General features: G+C 41.7%; 1 protein-coding gene and 1 long non-coding RNA gene across 5 annotated transcripts in view; one reads left to right on the top strand and one right to left on the bottom strand.

Moving 5' to 3' along the window:
• DIP2B (disco interacting protein 2 homolog B) overlaps positions 1-19685 on the bottom strand; it is a 269702-nt gene that overhangs the window by 49648 nt on the left and 200369 nt on the right. For all 4 annotated transcript variants that reach the window (XR_013401070.1, XM_077954195.1, XM_015151712.3 and 1 more), the window contains 8 exons: positions 17594-17687; positions 16978-17097; positions 15446-15560; positions 14153-14292; positions 13418-13554; positions 8782-8862; positions 6461-6588; positions 4568-4682 (listed from right to left, as the gene is read on the bottom strand). Coding sequence is in view for 3 of the 4 variants with exons in the window: in XM_077954195.1 (XP_077810321.1) it covers positions 4568-4682; positions 6461-6588; positions 8782-8862; positions 13418-13554; positions 14153-14292; positions 15446-15560; positions 16978-17097; positions 17594-17687 (930 nt within the window). In the remaining variant the exon portion in view is untranslated. The remainder of the gene's footprint in view (positions 1-4567; positions 4683-6460; positions 6589-8781; positions 8863-13417; positions 13555-14152; positions 14293-15445; positions 15561-16977; positions 17098-17593; positions 17688-19685) is intronic.
• LOC144332885 (uncharacterized) lies at positions 3039-8075 on the top strand. Its single transcript, XR_013401084.1, has 2 exons — positions 3039-3629; positions 5761-8075. It is a non-coding gene; the product is annotated as an uncharacterized LOC144332885 (long non-coding RNA).

The following is a 19685-nucleotide window of genomic DNA, read 5'->3' as shown; positions in this document are numbered from 1 at the left end:
GTAGCTGGGACTACAGGCGCTGCCACCTCGCCCGGCTATTTTTTGTATTTCTTAGTAGAGACGGGGTTTCACCGTGTTAGCCAGGATGGTCTCGATCTCCTGACCTCGTGATCCGCCCATCTCGGCCTCCCAAAGTGCTGGGATTACAGGCTTGAGCCACCGCGCCCGGCCAACTTTTTTTTTTTTTTGAGTCAGAGTCTTGCATTGTTGCCACGCTGGAGTGCAATGGCGCGATCTTGGCTCACTGCAACCTCCGCCTCCCGGGTTAAGCAATTCTCCTGCCTCAGCCTCCAGAGTAGCTGGGATTACAGGCGCCTGCCACCCCGCCCGGCTAATTTTTTGCATTTTTATTAGAGACGGGATTTCACTATGTTGGCCAGGCTGGTCTCGAACTCCTGACTTCGTGATCCACCTGCCTTGGTCTCCCAAAGTGCTGGGATTACAGGCATGAGCCACTGTGCCCAGCCTTTTTTTTTTTTTTTTTTTTTTTTTTTTTTTTTTTTTGAGATGGAATCTCGTTTTCTCTCCCAGGCTGAAGTGCAGTGGCACAATCTCAGGTCACCACAACCTCCACCTCCTGGGTTCAAACAATTTTCCTGTCTCAGCCTCTCCAGTATCTGGGATTACAGACATTTGCCACCACATCAGGCTAATTTTTGTATTTTTAGTAGAGACAAGGTTTTAACACATTGGCCAGGCTGGTCTTGAACTCCTGACCTCAAGTGATCCGCCCGCCCCGGCCTCCCAAAGTGCTGGGATTACAGACGTGAGCCATCCTGCCTGGCTAAAACTGACCAACTGTTAATACTAGTTAGGAGGTTTCTACCATATTACCCATAGGTCTTACTGAACAAGAGATACAATCTTAGAAGTAGAGTGGACTCACAGTTATGCATGTATGTATGTATGTATGTATGTATGAATGACAGGGTCTTGCTCTGTCATCCAGGCTGGAGTGCAATGGTATGACCATAGCTCACTGTAACCTCAAATTGCTGGGCTCAAGTGATCCTCCTGCCCCAACCTCTCAAGTAACTGGGACCACAAGCAGTGCATCCAGCTAATTTATTTATTCATTTGTTTATTCTTTGCAGAGACAGGGTCTCGCTCTATTGTCCCAGGCTGGTCTCGAACTCAAGTGACCCTCAGCTTCAGCTTCCCAAATTGTTGGGACTAGAAGCGTGAGCCACCATGTGTGGCCAAGGCCTTTTATTAAAACAATTTAAGGGGCCAGGCACAGTGACTCACACCTGTAATACCAGCACTTTGGGAGGCCGAGGTGGGTGGATCTCCTGGGGTCAGGAGTTTGAGACCACCCTGGCCAGCGTGGCGAAACCCCGTCTCTACTAAAAATACAAAAATTAGCTAGGTGTGGCGGCGGGTGCCTGTAATCCCAGCTACTTGGGAGGCTAAGGCAGGAGAATTGCTTGAACCTGGGAGGCGGAAGTTGCAGTGAGCCGAGATCATGCCACTGTACTCCAGCCTGGAGACAAGAGTGAAACTCCATCTCAAAAACAAAACACACCAAACCAAAACAAACAAACAAACAAAAAACAATTTAAAAGGGCAAAAGAATAAACTTGAAAATCACAATCCTCAGACTATCCTACCAACCAACACAGATGACTGGGAAATGGATAGTCTGGCAGAGTTCCTAAGTTTCTGTTTTTTTTAGAATACACGGAAAGTTAGCAAATGTGCTACATGTAGCCTGAATTCCTCATTAAAAACACATGTGATAAGTCATCTACTAACTGCCTTTCCTTAGAAGGTGCTGAGTTAGGTATTTAGTTTATATTATACACAGACCTGGAATTCAACCACCTCTGGCCTTTAATCTATTAGAATACATGGTGTCATTTACTGTTCTACTATGGACTCAAATGCTCCAAGCTGATAAGTTACAAAGACTGCGAAAAGAATGGCCTGTTATCTCATGCCCAAATCGGAACCCAAATGACTTTCACAAGAGTTTGGATTAGTAAATTGGCACTGTAGTTAATTCCTATAGTTGCTTTCCAGGGAAAAGTAACAAATATCTTGGGAAATGTCAGGTATACTCACTTTTCTATAATAGAAGAAAACGTGTAATTCACCAAAGGTTCTACCATTATATGCCCCAAAGTTCATTCTGAACAAAATAAGGTTTCTGTCTGAAAATATGATTGGTATGAAAAATATTCTCTTTGCACATCTGCCCCTTAGCCATCTTTCAGAGATCTGCCCCATTGTACCTTCTTCATAGTCTTTCCTGACTAGTCTATCTTCAGTATATTTTCTTTTCTGATTTTCTACTACAAAGAGCCTATGCCATATCAGCTGATAATTCAGAATTGCAGACACTGAGATAGAAAGAAATATTAAAAGTCATCTAGCAGCCAGGTGAGGTGGCTCACGCCTGTAATCCCAGCACCTTGGGAGGCTTGAGGTGGGTGGATCACCTGAGGTCAGGAGTTTGAGACCAGCCTGGCCAACATGGTGAAAACCCATCTCTACTAAAAATACAAAAAAATTAGCTGGGCATGGTGGTGGGTGCCTGTAATTCCAGCTACTCAGGAGGCTGAGACAGGAGAATCGCTTGAACCCAGGAGGCGGAGGTTGCAGTGAGTCAAGACCGTGCCATTGCACTCTACCCTGGGCAACGAGAGAGAAACTCTGGCTCAAAAAAAAAAAAAAAAAAAAGGTAATCTAGCAATACCACCATCTCATGCTTGCATTGTTTCTACAACATTGCTATTAACTAGCAGTTAATAAATTCAAGTTCCCCAAGTAGAGAAGTTACAGACCTCGGGAACACTTCCACTGATACCTAAGTATAGCAAGGACAGGCCACACTTTCTTTGGACCGTCCACTTAGCCAACAAATATTTACTGAGCCTACTACGACGTCTACTAGCATGGCTATTGGGCTCTGGGGATTGAGCCCTGAACAAGAGAGACAAAAAATTCTTCATCTTGCCTTATATTATACTGGATATAGAAAACAATACATATAAACATACAAGATGTTAAGTGCTAAGTAGAAAAATAAAGAAGAGTGAAAGGACAGAGAATGAAAGGGAATATTAATTGAGAGGAAGCGGCCCTCTCTAATTGGAGACTATTCGTATAATTTTTTATTTTTCGAGACATGGGTTTCTGCTGTGTTGCACAGGTTGAAGTATAGTAGCTATTCACAGGTGCAACCATAGTGCCTACAGCCTCCACCTCCTGGGCTCAAGCGATCCTCCCACCTCAGCTTTCTGAGTAGCTGGGGCTACTGGTGCCTGTCACAGCACCTGGCTCATTATTACTATCATTATTATTCCTATTATTATGTTATTTTGAGCCAGGGTCTTCCTCTGTCACCCAGGCTAAACTGTAGTGGCATGATCATAGCTCACTGCAGTGCTGACCTACTGGGCTCAAGTGATCCTCCCACCTCAGCCTTTCAAGTAGCTGGGATCACAGGTGTACACAACTACACCTGGATAATTTTTTTTTTTTCTTTTTTTTTTTGAGACAGAGTCTCGCTCTGTCACCCAGGCTGGAGTGCAGTGGTGTGATCTTGGCTCACTGCAAGCTCCGCTTCCCGGGTTCATGCCATTCTCCTGCCTCAGCCTTTCCAGTAGCTGGGACTACAGGCGCCTGCCACCATGCCCAGCTAATTTTTTTTTTTTTTTTTGTATTTTTAGTAGAGAGTGGTTTCACCGTGTTAGCCAGGATGGTCTCAATCTCCTGAACTCATGATCCACCCAACTCAGCCTCCCAAAGTGCTGGGATGACAGGCGTGAGCCACCGCCTGGATAATTTTTTTAAAAATTTTGGTAGGGATGGATAATAACAATCACCATCATTATTTACTGAGTGCAGGTACTATATACTTCAATTAATTACCTCATTTAATCCTTCCAAATAGCTCTATAAAACAGATAATTTTATCCCACTTTGCAGGTTAGGAAACAAACTCAGTGAGGTTAAATGACTTGCCCAAGGGCACATACCTGGTAAGAAATGGAGCTGGGATTCCAAGTCTATGATTCCAAGCGAAGACTAGGCTCTTGTCATCAATCTAGCCTGCTCCCCACCACAGACATATTGCTTAGACTGAGCCCAAAGCATTCTCCTTCCCTCATGGTTTATCTCACCTAGCATCTCTAGCCCCACAGGAAAGCTCCTTCAGAGTAAGGCTAATAGCTGTATTTTCTTGGATCCCTCACACCGTTGGCACCACTTATGACACACAGTAAAACTGTGGCTGACTGTTGACAAGTGGATTGATTACTGCCAGAGATGTGTTCCACATATGACAGTTAAAACTTTCACAAGTAGTAAACACTCAGGCATGAAAGAATTTGCTGAGGCAAGTCAATTCCATTGTTTTTGGCAACCTGAGCAGAAAAATACTATGTAGTCCACAAGGAGAAATGGTATTAATTATCTGATTTTGCTAATAGTACCCAGAATATGTGAGCAATGATTGGCAAGAAAAAATAAGGTGGCATTACTGGCTGATCGAAGAAAATGAAATGCTTAGGCAGTGGTTGCTGCCACTGCTGACCTGACACAGACCCCAAGGTGTGCTCACCTGCAGCACGCGGCTCATCCACTGGAAACTATCTTCCTCGGAAGCGTCAGGTCTTTGTTCCGCAACCACCACAATGCGCTCATCATAAAATACAGACACAGAAAACACAGCAATTCTAAGAGAGACAGATCAAACACATCAGGACTCCCTTCACAACCAGTCCTAATTGCTTTGTTTAACTGGAATTACAGAGAGGAGACAACCCCACCATGCTACCCGAAATGAGTAGCTTAGAAAAGAAAATGTCATAATCATTACTCTCAAAATGAGCATTCATTCATTTAAATAATATGTATTAAGCACAACTGTCATGAATGTTGGGACATAGTGGTAAATAAGACAACGTTCTTGTCTTTGTGGCACTTATGTGTTAGAGACAGAACAAACACATAAATACAGAATAATGCCATGTTGCAATATACAAGGGGTGGAGTGGTGTGTAGGGTGGCGTATTACTGAGGGCAGGGTGGCTGGGGGGCGCCTCCCTGAGGAGCGGACATTGGAGCAGAGACCTGAATGAGGTGAGGACGCGAGCCACGCGAAGATCTGGAGGAAGAGGTTTCCGGGCAGAAGGAACGGAAAGCGAAAAGGTTCTGAGGTAGGGACGAGCTTGGCAGGTTTGAGGAACAGCAAGAAGGCCAGTGTGCCTGGAGCAAAGTGGTGAAGCAGAGACCGGGAGGGAGAGAGGTCAGACCCAGGCCAGGGCAGATCACAGTGGACCTGAGAGGCCATGGGAGAGAGGATGAAGTTGGTTCTGAGGGAGGTCTCCGCTCAAATGTCCCCTTACTAGTGAGGCACTCTCAGGCCACCTCATAGAAACTGGCAGGCCACCCCCACCCCCATGTGTTTTTCTCCACAGCACTTGTCACTGTCTCACACGTTATCTATTGCCCTGTTTATGTGGTTCCTGTCTGTTTCCCACAACAAGCATGTGAGCTTCACAAGGACAGAGACTTGGCCTGTTTTGTTCACTGCCGCAGCCGGAGCCTCCAGGACAGTGGCACAGTGTTGGCACCCAGTGAATATTTGTTGAATGAATGCATGAAAGAATGGGAAGGCACCAGAGAGCAGAGTCTGCCGGCATGCCTGCCTGACACCCTCCTTCGTTCCTTCCACACACATTCACCCAACACCTACCAGGTGTCCGGCACTACCGATTGCTGGGATATGACTGTGACCAAAGGCAGGTATAGTGCCCCATGGACTTTACATCTCATAGGAAGCCACACCACTACAAAAAAACTATACATTTCAGAAACTGTTTCATTAATTTTTCTTCTTAAAGGGACACCAAGTTTGCCTTAAAGAGATACATCCATGGTTGCAAACTGCTGAATAGGACATCAACCACTCAAATATGTAGCAAATATCTTTTCTTACATTAATAAGCAAAGAAAAAAGATATCTAATTGACTTTGTCCATGGAATCTGAAATTATGTACTATCTCAATCCCCACATTAAAATCATATAATTTAATCAGAAACAAGAGAAACAATTCTTAGATGTAAATGCCTAAAGAGTAGCATCTATCTCAATTAGTCTGAATGGCACTACTTTTGCATTGAAGAAATGTAGGAAGTTAATGTTTTAGAATTCTCCTCAGTCCTCAGAATTCAACAAATGGTAATACTTTAAATCTGAAGTAGAGGATATAGTTGCATCTTAATCCTCTTAGTTACAGCTGAAGAACCAGATGTTGTGAAATATATATTAAAAGCCAGGCTAAGAAGAAGAAGAAGAAGAAAAAAAAAAAAGCCGGGCTTATGCAATACTTAAAAAAAACAATCTGATCACTTGGAAAGAGAACCGACAAAATACAACTGAAATCACTATGTGAAGATCTATTTAGATTCCATTAAAAGGTGCTAACATCTGAATTTTGTACTACTCACCTTCCTCTATAAACAGTCTTTATTGCCTCTACAGCCAATCCAGTAGCAACAATGTCATCAGCGTTATGTCTCCGACCACTAACCATCAGTAAGCCATCCATTTTCCCAACCACGAACACCAAACTACCCTGAAAGGTAATGATGATTTGCCTTGATTTCCATGATTTAAACAATGAAACAGACATCTTTTAACTTCCTGCCTTTAGATAAATCTCATTTAAAAAATATTAAAAAGACAACTGCCATATTTTGTGGATTCTAGAGAAACCGTTTCACACTCTGGTATCTCTGAAATCAGCTGGGAAAAGAGTGGCATCTTAGAGCCAAAGAGTTCTCACAGGATACCTAAGAAGGGAATTTACTCATATTTATTTTAGGGAGGAACTTTATAAGAAAACAACTAGGATTCCACCCAAGCATAGTTGATTTTCCCAGCCATGATTTATGTGTTAGTTTGCTTATGTTTCTATTCAGAGGATACAGAGGAAGAAAAATGTATTCATTTACTATTGGAATTTGGAGGAGATTAAAACAGTTTAAATAGGAGAATGACCGCTTCAGGTTGGTAAGGGTAATGCTGTTTCCATCTGGCAAGATTAGAACTAGGCTAATAAAGAAAAGTCTAAGGAACGCAGTAGGTGCCTTTCTTTTCCAATAAGAAAACAGAGCAGCAGGGAACTACTATCAAATCCCCAAAAGCATCACTATATAATCTTCCCAGACTCATTTGCAGCAAATTAACTTTTCTCATTCATTACAGAATTCCTAAATTTCTTAGTCCATTTACATATATTTGCCTACCTAGTAGTTATCTCCATATGAATGTCACTCACTGATTTACTGAGCACAATGTACCCTACACAGTGACTGGGCCGTGTAAGACATAACCCATCTCCTCAACAAGCTACTGGTTCAACCTGTATGTCAGGAAAAAAGCAGCCATTTCCAACAGAGGCTGAAAAGCTATGGTGTTGGTAAGAGAATGAGACAGTTGCTGCCATTCCTTCAATGTCCATTTCTCCATTTTGTTCACAGTAGGATAATTTTCACCTGGGCATGGTTGACCAAAATAAAGACTACATTCCAGTCTCCCTTGCAGCTAGGTGTGGCTGTAGGACTAGTTCAGACCAATAAGAGAAAGTGTTGCACAGCAGCTTCAGGGAATCTTCCTTTAAAGAAGAGGACTGCACCTTTCCCTGTTTCTTGGAATGCAGATGAGAGGCTTGGAGCTCCATCTTGGACCTCAATCATGGAGCTGTAAGCTAAAAGGAGGTGGGTCTCTGAGAATTTCCTGGTGCTAAGTGAAAAAGTCAAGAGTGATTCTCCTAGATCTATGTCCTCACCCACCCTGCCCCTCCATAAATGGCAAGGAAGAAATAAAATAAAATTAGATCTCTTATATGACTGAAGATGTTAAGTGGAAAAGAAGAGAGGGTAGGAGGTAATTAGAGATGAATGGAGGGATATGGGCTTAGTTAGGAATAATGACTATTACTTACAAAATAAAATCCTACTTCCCATGATGTCATGCAAAGCCCCTCCATGACCTAGAGCTCTGCCATCCTCAGGCTCATCAAGTTTGTTTTTGTTGTTTGAAATGAAGTCTTGCTCTGTTGCCCAGGTTGGAGCACAGTGGTGTGATCTCCACGTCCCAGGGTTCAAGCGATTTTCTTACCTCAGCCTCCCAAGTAGCTGGAATTACAGTCACACGCCACCACACCCAGCTTATTTTTGTATTTTTAGTAGAGACAGGGTTTTGCCATGTTGGCCAGCCTGGTCTCAAACTCCTGACCTCAGGTGATCCGCCCACCTCAGCCTCCCAAACTGCTGGGATTACAGGCGTGAGCCACCACGCCCAGCCCAAACTGTTTTCACTCAAAGGATTTACTATTACACATCACATAGTGCCAATCGTTTACATGAAGATGCTCTGTACACTATGTATTATAGTTTGTCTTTGCTACTGAAGATAACTTTTTTCAGCATGCTCTAACTTATTGCAACATGTTAATCAAATCAGAGAGAGATAGAATAAGTGAAAAGAGTTCTGAAAATAAAAAAAATGTCTCATTATATCTTCTGACCTCAGTGGGGAAAAAAAGAAAATAAAAAATGTCTTAGTTTGAAGGAGTCAAATGAATCTGGGTAGTGGAAATGATAAACACTAATTCATTTTACGACATCCTTACAAGAACTGCTCTAAATATAAGTGAAGTGATTCTGTAACACTCTTGGACTAATCAGAATTTGTTCTGTTCTGTGAATTAAAGTCCAAATATTTGGATCAAATGTAACAAAATCAACATGAGAGCATCACTTACCGGCCCTACAAACCCCAGCAATCCTGATCGGATGAATGGCACATCCCCAACAGGAGAGCCTGCAGAATTCACTGGAATTACCTAACAGACAAAATGAAGTGAAAAACTTTGCTTTTTCTTAGAAAGTATATGTGATTTGTAAAAAGTGTTATTAAAATACATGCTCAGTGAAAAAGTAATATAATAGTGAATCCAGTAATTCCATCCCTTTTAAAGAGATAACAAATAATTACAATTTATTATCTCTCTGGACTTTTAAGAAGATATAAACATGTATACATAAATATATAAATATATGTATATATAAATAAATGTACTGAGTTTTTTTTTCAAACAGATATTATACTTCTTGCAACTTGTTTTTCTACAAAGTATATCTCAGATACCCTTCCAAGTTAGTAAGAGTTGACTTAGCCCACTTTGTAAAATAGCTCTGTAATATGCCATTTCATGGGGGACAGGACAGCATAGTCATTGGTGTCAATTCAATTTCTGGCTCTGCCACTTACTAGTAACATAGACTTTGGGCAAGTGCCTGGATTTTTCTGAACCTCTGTTTTGCAGCCATTTAATGGAGTACTCTGTGCCTCTCACAGGCTTGGAGTAAAGATTAAGGAATGCAAACAGATTTGCAGAAACAAGTATGGTATCTGACCCAGAGTCAGTATTCAGGAAATGGTAGCTATTAGAATGTAACCAGTCTTTTATTACAGCTGGATAGGCCATTCTAATGTTTCACTATTATAAAGGTGCTTTAATGAATAGTGCTGTATTCATTTATGCATCTGTACAAAAGACATCAGTCTTTTCAATTTTAATTTGCTGGCCTCTAAAACCGTTGTATCCATTTACACTCATTAATACCATATTAGAATGTCTGGTTTTTCCCATGTCCTGCCTAATACTGTGTGCGATCCATTTTTCCAAACTTTGCCAATCAAGTACCAAAAAATATATCCCATTGTTAATTCATTAAAAAAAAAAATCTTTTTTTTTTAAATGAGATTAGTCTCACTTTGTTGCCCAGGCTGGAGTGCAATGGTGCAATCATAACTCACTGCAGCCTCAAACTCCTAGGCTCAAACAATCCTCCCACCTCAGCCTCCCAAGTAGCTGGGACTACAGGTGTGCGTTACCACGCCTGGCTAATTTTTAATGTGTTTGTAGAGATGAGTCTCGCTATGTTGTCCAGACTGGTATTGAACTCCTAGCCTCAAGCAATCCTCCTGCCTTGGCTTCCCAAAGTGTTGGGATTACAGGAGTGAGCCACCATACTCACACTTAAAAAAAAGTATTTAAATTCAAGACAGTAGACATTAATCCCATTATTGCTTTAATTGCATTTCATAAGTAGTATGTCTGAATTTCTTCTCCTTTGTTTTCTGGGCACTTGTATTTCTTTTGTGAGTAGCCTATTCATGTCTCTTACCTATTTTTTCTACCTGATAGCTGCCCCCTACCCTTTCTTTTCTTTTTTTTTTTAAGAGATGAGTTCTTACTATGTTGCCCAGGCTGGAATGCAGTGGCTAGTCACAGGCGCGATAATGCTGCAGTACAGCCTTGACCTCCTGGGCCCATGTGATCTCATCTCACACTCCAGAATAGTTGGGACTACAGGTGTGAACCACAGCACCCAGATAATTTTTTTTTCAAGACAGAGTTTTTTGCTCTGTTACCCAGGCTGTAGTGCAGAGGCACAGTCTCGACTCACTGCAAACTCCGCCTCCTGGGTTCCAGCGATTCTCCTGCCTCAGCCTCCTGAGTAGCTGGGATTACAGGCGTCCACCATCAACACGCGGCTAAGTTTTGTATTTTTAGTAGACGAGGTTTCACCATGTTGGCCAGGCTGATCTTGAACTCTTTTTTTTTTTTGAGATGGAGTCTTGCTCTGTCGCCCAGACTGGAGTGCGGTGGCACAGTCTTGGCTCACTGCAAGTTCCGCCTCCTGGGTTCAAGCCATTCTCCTGCCTCAGCCTCCCAAGTAGCCAGGACTACAGGCACCCACCACCACACCCAGCTAATTTTTTGAATTTTTAGTAGAGATGGGGTTTCACCATGTTAGCCAGGATGGTCTCGATCTCCTGACCTCGTGACCCGCCTGCCCCAGCCTCCCAAAGTGCTGGGATTATAGGCATGAGCCACCACACCCAGCCCGTCTTGAACTCTTCACCTCAGGTGATCCACCCACCTCAGACTCTCGAAGTGCTAGGATCACAGGTATGAGCAACTGCTCCCAGCCTCATCTGGATAATTTTTAAGATTTATTTTTTATACAAAATAATAATTATAACATCATGAAATGCTTATCAGTACCAGACATGGTTTACTTGCTTTACAGTTAATCCTCAAATTAATCCTATAGAAACAGCATTAGTATTTCCATTTTACAGATGAAGAAGTGAGTTTCACTTGCCTCAAATAGCTAGCACATGGGAGTGATGGAAAATCAACTCTCTGTTACCATACATGTCACAAAAGTTTTTCTCCCTGGTAGCATTATTTATAAAATATTTTTATTTTCTGACTAGTCGATACTAGATCTTGGCCCAGTGTGGTGGTTCACACCTGTAATCCCAGCACTTTGGGAGGCAGAGGAGGGTGGATCACCTGAAGTCAGGAGTTCAAGACCAACCTGGCCAAGATGGTGAAACCCCATCTCTACTTAAGATACAAAAAAACTAGCCAGGGGTGTGGCAGGCACCTGTAATCCCAGCTACTCAGGAGGCTGAGGCAGAAGAATTGCTTGAACCCGGGAGGCAGAGGTGGCAGTGAGCCGAGATCGCGCCATTGCACTCCGTCTGGGTGACAGAGTGAGGCTGCACCTAAAAAAAAAAACCCCAAAACCACAAAACAAATTCAAAACCAAGATCTTTTCTCCAGTGAAATGTTAACTACATTGGTAAACTCTCTCAGGATTTAAATGCAAGAAACCAGGAAGAAAAATACTGGGAACTTTAATTTGGAAAACCCAGATACTAGCTTTGTCCTTTCTGGTAGGATTTTTATTCTACTTCACTATCACGAAATTTACACTGCAGACTTCAAATTTTCTTCATCACCATAGGCCTAGCAGTTTGGTATTAAGTCTTGAGAATTCTGGCTAGGGAACTGCCTCATAGGAAAGGCAATGAAATAAAATATTATCAGTATCTTCAAACACTGCTTGAGGCTCTTGTTTTTAGTAAGGAAAAGTCAATGAAGAAAAATTACAGACACAATGGCTCATGCCTGTAATCCTTGCACTTTGGGAGGTCAAGATGAGAGGATCATCTGAGGCCAGGAGTTGAAGGCTGCAGTGAGCTATGATTGAGCCACTGTATTCCAGCCTGGGTGACAGAGATAAATAGGGTGAGATTTAAATTAGTTAAATGTATATACATGTTCAAGGGAGGTAAATCAATCACCTAGGAAAGTAAAGCAAGAGACTGGCAGTAAACACATGCTTGAAGAGCTTATGAATGCCCACGCCTGGCATGGTGAATTTCTCTGGTCCCTAAAATGTATCCTGAGACAGGTTAATTCCAATTATTAAATGTAGACAATTAACCGCCCCTGTTCTGACTTCCAGGTTCACTAGGCAGTTTCCATTACAACCTGGCTTCACATGCAGAAGTGCCTGCTGGAAAACCATGTGCTAGTTTAGCTAGAATGTGCTGGCCCCACAAGAACATGAGCTCCACAAGGAGCTTTGTTTTGTTTTCTGATGAACTCCAAGCATCTGGAACATTACCAGACACATAAAAGGTGCTCAAAAAATATTTGTCTGACTGAAAGACTGAATAATATGAGCAACCTGACTCCTGTGAAAGGACAGTCTTCATTTTTAATTAGTAACTGAGCAAAATTGGAGTTTACTCTCGAAATTAAATTTGAATTTACAAAGCTCAAACCATGGTAAATTCACCAGAGTGGATTTTTGTGAGGCCTCTTACCGCTTTTTTTTTTTTTATTTTGTTGTTTTTCTTTGTGTGTGTGTGTGTGCATGCGTGTGTTTTTGAGACAGGGTCTTGCTCTGTACCCTAAGCTGGAATGCAGTGGCATGATCATAGCTCACTGCAGCCTTGAATTCCTGGGCTCAAGGGATCCTCCTGCATCAGCCTTTTGAGTAGCTGGGACCACAGCCATGCACCACCATGCCTGGCTAATTTTTTAAATTTTTTGGTAGAGATGGGATCTTGCTACATTGCCTAGGCTGTTCTCAAACTCCTGGCCTCAGCAATCCTTCCACTTCAACCTCCAACGGTGTTGGGATTACAGGCATGAGCTACCATGCCCAGCTTATCTTACCCTTTTTAAAAATCTAACAGATACACAACAGCACTTCCTATATGCCAGATGCTCTTTCTAAGCACTTTATAAAACATTAACTCAATTAGTGCTCACAACAATCCTACGACATAGATACAATTATTACCCACATTTTAAAGATAAGGAAATTGGGGCACAGAGAGGTTAACCAACTCACCCAAGGTCACCTAGTGACTGGCAGAGTCAGAATTTGAACTTAGACAAGTCTAGCTCTAGAGTACACACTCTCAACCACATGTTATGCTATGTCCCATCAACCAGGGGATCTGCCCTCGTAACATTCTGACCTCACCAAACATTTTCCCTGTGAAATGTTAATATCATGTACCTCAAATGTATTTTTTGTCACACCGGCAAGCCCAAAGTACATCATGCCTCCAGTTCTAGAGCTAACACAGATTTCTCCAATTTCATCTGTTTTGCAGAGCTGGGGAGGTCCATCTGGTTTCACAATGCACATCATCCCTAACGTACAGAAAATACAGGTTAAGGGACAAAGATTCTAGAAAACCTTTGTAAAATAACAACTCCATCCTGTGAACCCAAGAAAGTCTTGCTTTTACTGAGTGGCATTAAGTAAAAATACCAAACAGGAATGCTAAACATAAACCTGAAACTACATAAGTATATTTGAAATGTAAAGCTTGTATAGACAGCGACATATTAAAGATGAATGCAAAGCCCAAATAAACAGGTTAGATGAATGAGGTGTTACCCTTAGGCAGGTCAAACTCAAAACACTCATGGAAGCAGTATGCTCTAATTTTCTGTCAGTCCCAATGGCTTGGCAATCACAGTGAAAACCAGATAACTTTAATATCTCTAGTATTTGGCCTTCCAGGTAAAGAAGTGGACCTGAAGCATTCACAATTGGTAAGTCATACAATACTGCAGGAAGGTCGGCATAATTATGATGACTTAACTATTAGAGAGGCTCTGAGAAATTAAATGAGTTAAGTACTGAATTAAGGAGTCCTGGTTTGAGATTCTGTATTTTATCAGGCTCTATTATCTCTGATGACAAATCTTTATGAAAAACCAAATGGTGCTCCTCACAACTCACCACCAGGCATTACATGCCCCACATCCTGGACTGTCAGTGCTGAATTTTTGTCTTCAGTATTGACCCGTATTACCCCATAGCTCAATCCATTCATTGAGAGAATGGCTCTTCCTGGCAAAGGGGCTCCTGGAACTCCAGGCCTGAAAAGAAAAACCCATCAAGTTTGGTGAATGAAATAACATCAAGAGAAAAATACAAATACATAGGAAGATAAATTTCCTCTGGCTACAATACCAAAAAATTCTCCATTTTCTCTCCCAAAAATATGCCAAATTAGAGCTGGGTGTGGTGTCTCACACCTGTGATCCCAGCAACCGCTGAGGCAGGAGGATTGCTTGAGGCCAGGAGTTCAAGACCAGCTTGGGCAACATAGTGGGACCCCATTTCTACAAAAAATACAAAAATTAGCTGGGTATGACGGCACACACCTGTAGTCCCAGCTACTTGGGAGGCTAAGGTGGGAGAACCATCTAAGTCTGGGAGGTTGAGGCTACAATGAACTATGAGCATGTCACTGTGCTCCAGCCTGGATAACAGAGGAAGACCCCATCTCTAAAAAATTAAATTAAAAAAAAGTGTAGTGTAGTAAACACATAAACCAGCAACATGGTCATTTATTATCATCATCATCAAGTATTGCGTACTGGGCCAGGCTCGGTGGCTCATGCTTGCAACCCCAGCACTTTGGAAGGCCAAGGAAGGAGGACTGCTCAAAGCCAGTAATTTGAGACCAGCCTGGGCAATATAACAAGAACCTATCTCTACAAAAAAATTTAAAAATTAGCCAGGCTTGGGGGTACACGCTTGTAGTCCTAGCTACTCAGGAAGTTGAGGCAGGAGGACTGTTTGAGCCCAGGAGATCGAGGCTGCAGTGAGCCATCATTATGCCACTGCACTCCAGCCTGGGTGACAAAGAGGGACCCTATCTAAAAAAAAAAAGTATATCTATATACACACACACACATTCACTGATACTTACATATGTAATAGTCTTGAGTATACTATAGATACACTATCCATACTTAAGCTACAAACAGGAACAGTCTATTTCTAATCTAAGGTGCTATGGATTCCGAAGAGCAAAATGGCACAGAAAAAGAGCTAATTCACAAATACAAAATTACATTAAAATTTTCAGTTTACTACATACACTTTGAGCAAGAGTGGGAAAAATGAGACGCTTGAAACTACTCAGAAAATTAGTTAACACCCCTTTGTCATCTCCTGGTAAATAGTGTACATTTCATCCAAGTTGTAACATACATCAAGAGCATCTGACATCCTGAACAGTACCTGCGGATTGCTACAGTCATGGCTTCAGCAGACGTGGCGCACGGACAGATGGCCTCAGGCTTCAGTCCATGGCTTTGGAACAGACTCAGGAAGGCATCACAGGATGATACAGACCCTAAGGAGTTGGAACAGATCAACCTGAAGCTGAAATTGTGATTTTCATTACTGCAGGAAAATAGTAAAGAATAGAAAGCTGGCCGGGCGCGGTGGCTCAAGCCTGTAGTCCCAGCACTTTGGGAGGCCGAGGCGGGTGGATCACGAGGTCAGGAGATCGAGACCATCCTGGCTAACATGGTGAAACCCTGTCTCTACTAAAAATACAAAAAACTAGCCGGGTGTGGTGGCGGGCGCCTGTAGTTCCAGCTACTCGGAGGCTGAGGCGGGAGAATGGTGTGAACCCGGGAAGCGGAGCTTGCAGTGAGCCAAGATCGTGCCACTGCACTCCAGCCTGGGCGACAGAGCTAGACTCCGTCTCAAAAAAAAAAAAAAAAAACAACAAAAAACCACAATAATAGAAAGCTGACATACTTATTTCTCATGAGAACCCATATTGTATATCGTTAATTCCACACAAATATTTTACTGTCCCTGTGAGATGGTTTGATATATTTCAAGGACAAATTAATGCTCATCCAGTCCATAAAAGGTTACTGACACTATTTAAAATTACACCTTGGAATAAGGGTGCTCCTATGAGACTGACAAATCAGTATCAGAGATAACACTGCAGGTAACATGCAGCCAGTTTATAATTTAGCAACTCTTCCTGAGGAACTGTCATAGGCAGTGCAATTTAATATTGGCTTAGCTCCACCTTCTATATGATATTAAGGTCAAGCCTATGTCTGTGTTTTAGACTATGATGATCAATGTGACTATGGACAAAAGTCCATTATGACAAATAGCGTAGTGCTCTACCTGATTCTACTGTGTGAAGGATCAGGATTTGCGGGCTTGTAGAGAAAAGCAGGTAACACAGGAATACCCAGTTACATGACAGAAAGAGGTTATACATGAATGAGCCAAAAAGAATGGTTTAAAAGCTTATAGATCCATCAAAAGATGAATGAGTAAATACAATGTGGTATAACTATATAATGGACGATTTCTTGGTAGTAACAAGGAATGCAGAAGTACTGACAGATACTACAACATGGATGAATGTTGAAAAACATGCTAAAAGAAGCCCATCACAAAGACCACATACTGTATGACTGCATTTACAAGAAATGTTCAGAAGAGGCAAATCTAGGGAGACAGGCAATCGATTAGCAGTCATCTAGGGCTGGGGGCAGGGGGAAAAATGGGGAGTGATTGATAATGGGTATGTGGTTTCTTTTTGGGTGATGAAAATGTTCTAAACTTAGATTGTAATGATGGTTGCACAACTCGTGAATATACCAAAACCACTGAATTACACACCTTAAATGAGTGAGTTTTTCAGTATGTGAATTACATCTTAGTACAGGGCAAAAACCCCTAATCTATCAAAACACAGGATATTCCCAGACCCACAGTGCAGAAATACTCACAGGGGTTAGCTCCATCAGTCACAATTAACATTCGGAGGGAACTCAAGCTCACGTCTCTTTGGTCCCGATGTGCCATCATAGCCCAGTGCAAGTCCCGACATTTTACTAAAGCTACCTTGGCTATAAATTCAAAAGGGATGAAGTTAACATACACAATAAATTTCGTACATATGTAATATACCATAATAAAGACATTTTTACTTATTTGGGGAATCAGGATATTTGCTTGGAGAAAATAAAAAAGGTTTCAAAGAGATCGTGCCAATAGCTCAGAGGCAGAAATTATCACATTTAGACAACTGACTGGACCTACAATTGTCTGTTCACTGAGACCCTCTAGGCAGGTCACAGTATCCCAGCCAAGGAAATTGTGAATACCAAGACACTCAAATCTAATTTAAGGCTCGCATTTGGAAAAAATTCATCTCAATGCTTAAGACAGGACAACAGTGAGATGAACAGGTAAGGTACCTAATTCTGTAGTAACTGAACTCTACAGTTAAGGGACAGGGGCATAGAAATGTTTCTAACAAAGGCAATTTGAAATTCTCTGAAATCCCTGAAATCTTAATTCAAACAGTCACATAATTAAAGCTCAGATGCTGCGGGTGACTACCTTTGTGAGCATGTACTCTTTGGACCCAAGAGAGAGGACAGGTTTTCATAACAGAGTAGGGTACGCTAATTGTGTGCATCTTATTCATTACATTCTGAAAAACAAAGAAATAAGAAAAGTAATCAATACAAAATACATACTTAGTATTTTAAAACTGAGCTGATATTTTGTTAGCAATTTTAATTATACAAGTAATACTCAAATACATGCTCTTTGAAAACAATCTTAAATATTAAATATAAGATTGAAGTTCCTTTAACACCTACCCTCCAACCTGGTTCCCTCCTCTCCTCGTCAGAGATAATCAGTTACAAATTTGACAGATACCCTTCCAATCTTTCTTCAATGCATTTTCACAGACATTTGTTCCCATAGAAACATATAAGTATTTTTAAACATAAAAGGCATCATATTATATATATATCTGTAACTTGCTTTTTTCATTTAAATTGTTTTAGAGCTAAATCTACGCATATCAGTACAAGAGATCTACATAATTCTTTTTGAACTGCAGCACAGTATTCCATTGTTTGGCTACATCACAATTATTTAGGCATTTCCCTATTAATGACAATTTTTTGCTACTACAAAAAATGTTTCAAGAAGCACATTCCTACTCCCTTCCCTGGGCTTATGCAAGTATTTCCATATATGGATATGTAGCACTGCTGTCACATGGGATATGCTTTTTAAAAAAAAAGAGAGAGAGAGAGAGAGAGAGACAGGGCTTTCACTATGTTGCTCAGGTTGGCCTCCAATTCCTGAACTCAAGTGATTCTCTTGCCTCAGCCTCCAGGGTAGCTGGGACTGGTGTATGTACATATGTACGTATGTATGTATGTATGTATGTATGTATGTATTTATTTATCTGAGACAGAGTCTTGCTCTGTTGCCCAGGTTGGAGTATAGTGGTGTGATCTTGGCTCACTGCAACCTCCACCTCCTGGGTTCAAACAATTCTCCTGCACAGCCTCCCGAGTAGCAGGGATTACAGTCGTGCACTACCACATCCAGTTAATTTTTGTATTGTTAGTATAGTCGGGATTTCACCATGTTGGCCAGGCTGGTCTTGAACTGCTGACCTCAGGTAATTCGCCTGCCTAAGACTCCCAAAGTGCTGCTGATTACAGGCCTGAGTCACAGTGCCCAGCTGTAGTATATGCTTTTAAAATGTTAACAGACTCTGCCAAACTGCCCTCCAACCCACTTAATGCTTTTATCATGTTCGTACTTGCCACATGACACAAAGGGGTAGGTGGGCATCACAAAGCAAGAAATCAAAATGTCCCTGTTTCTTACGGGAGGTCCTGCCTACACCTGTTAATTTTTTTTTTTTTTTGCTAGATAAAGCTGAAGGTGTTGAGGGGTCATGCAATTTAGGGTCTCTCCTGCCACTCCAATCAAGCATACCTGACACCCTGTCCCCAAAGAGACCCAGCTTGGTAGAATAACCAAGCCTTCGTATTTAGATTAGCCATTTTGCTCACTCTCTAATTTGCCCAAAGAAACCAAGATATCACTGCAAGACACTATTTTCTCTCTCCAAGTTTCTAGCTCTGGTGAGAAACTTTTGGTTTCAGGAAAAGACTGGTGTTTATAACTAATTCTTCACACATGTCCCTATCTTGCACTTGGTATCACAGAGAAGAGATTCTTCTTAACTCCTCAAAAGGATTTTTAACTTCTGATAAAGAAGAAAATGGGAAAGCTTTCAGAAAAGAGCTAGAAAGTAAACATAACGAAGATTCCGAGGGTTCTGGGTGAAAAGGGATCCATCTCCTCTTCCCTCATGATTCATTTTCCATGCTTTTCCAGCTCCTGCAGTATCCAGTAAGTGGGACTAGATGCTCTCTGAGGTCCTTTACAATTCAGGTAACCCTGTATTTTTTCTCTCTCTCCACCTATATGGCATGTTATATAAGGTAGTTTTGCCACTTGAAGTGTCCCCTCTCTCTACCTCTATATCCCCTTACAAAAATTTCTGTATGTCCAAAGCTTACCTATTTTTCAAAGTCCAACTCAGCTGTCACTTCTTCCATAAAAACTGCCTTGAAGCCCAGACCTGGAAGGAAGTCACCTTTTTTGTCTAACA

This window comes from Macaca mulatta, chromosome 11, assembly GCF_049350105.2.
Source record: "Macaca mulatta isolate MMU2019108-1 chromosome 11, T2T-MMU8v2.0, whole genome shotgun sequence".
Classification (NCBI taxonomy): Eukaryota; Metazoa; Chordata; class Mammalia; order Primates; family Cercopithecidae; genus Macaca; species Macaca mulatta.
This window is presented reverse-complemented; position numbering and strand designations above follow the sequence as displayed.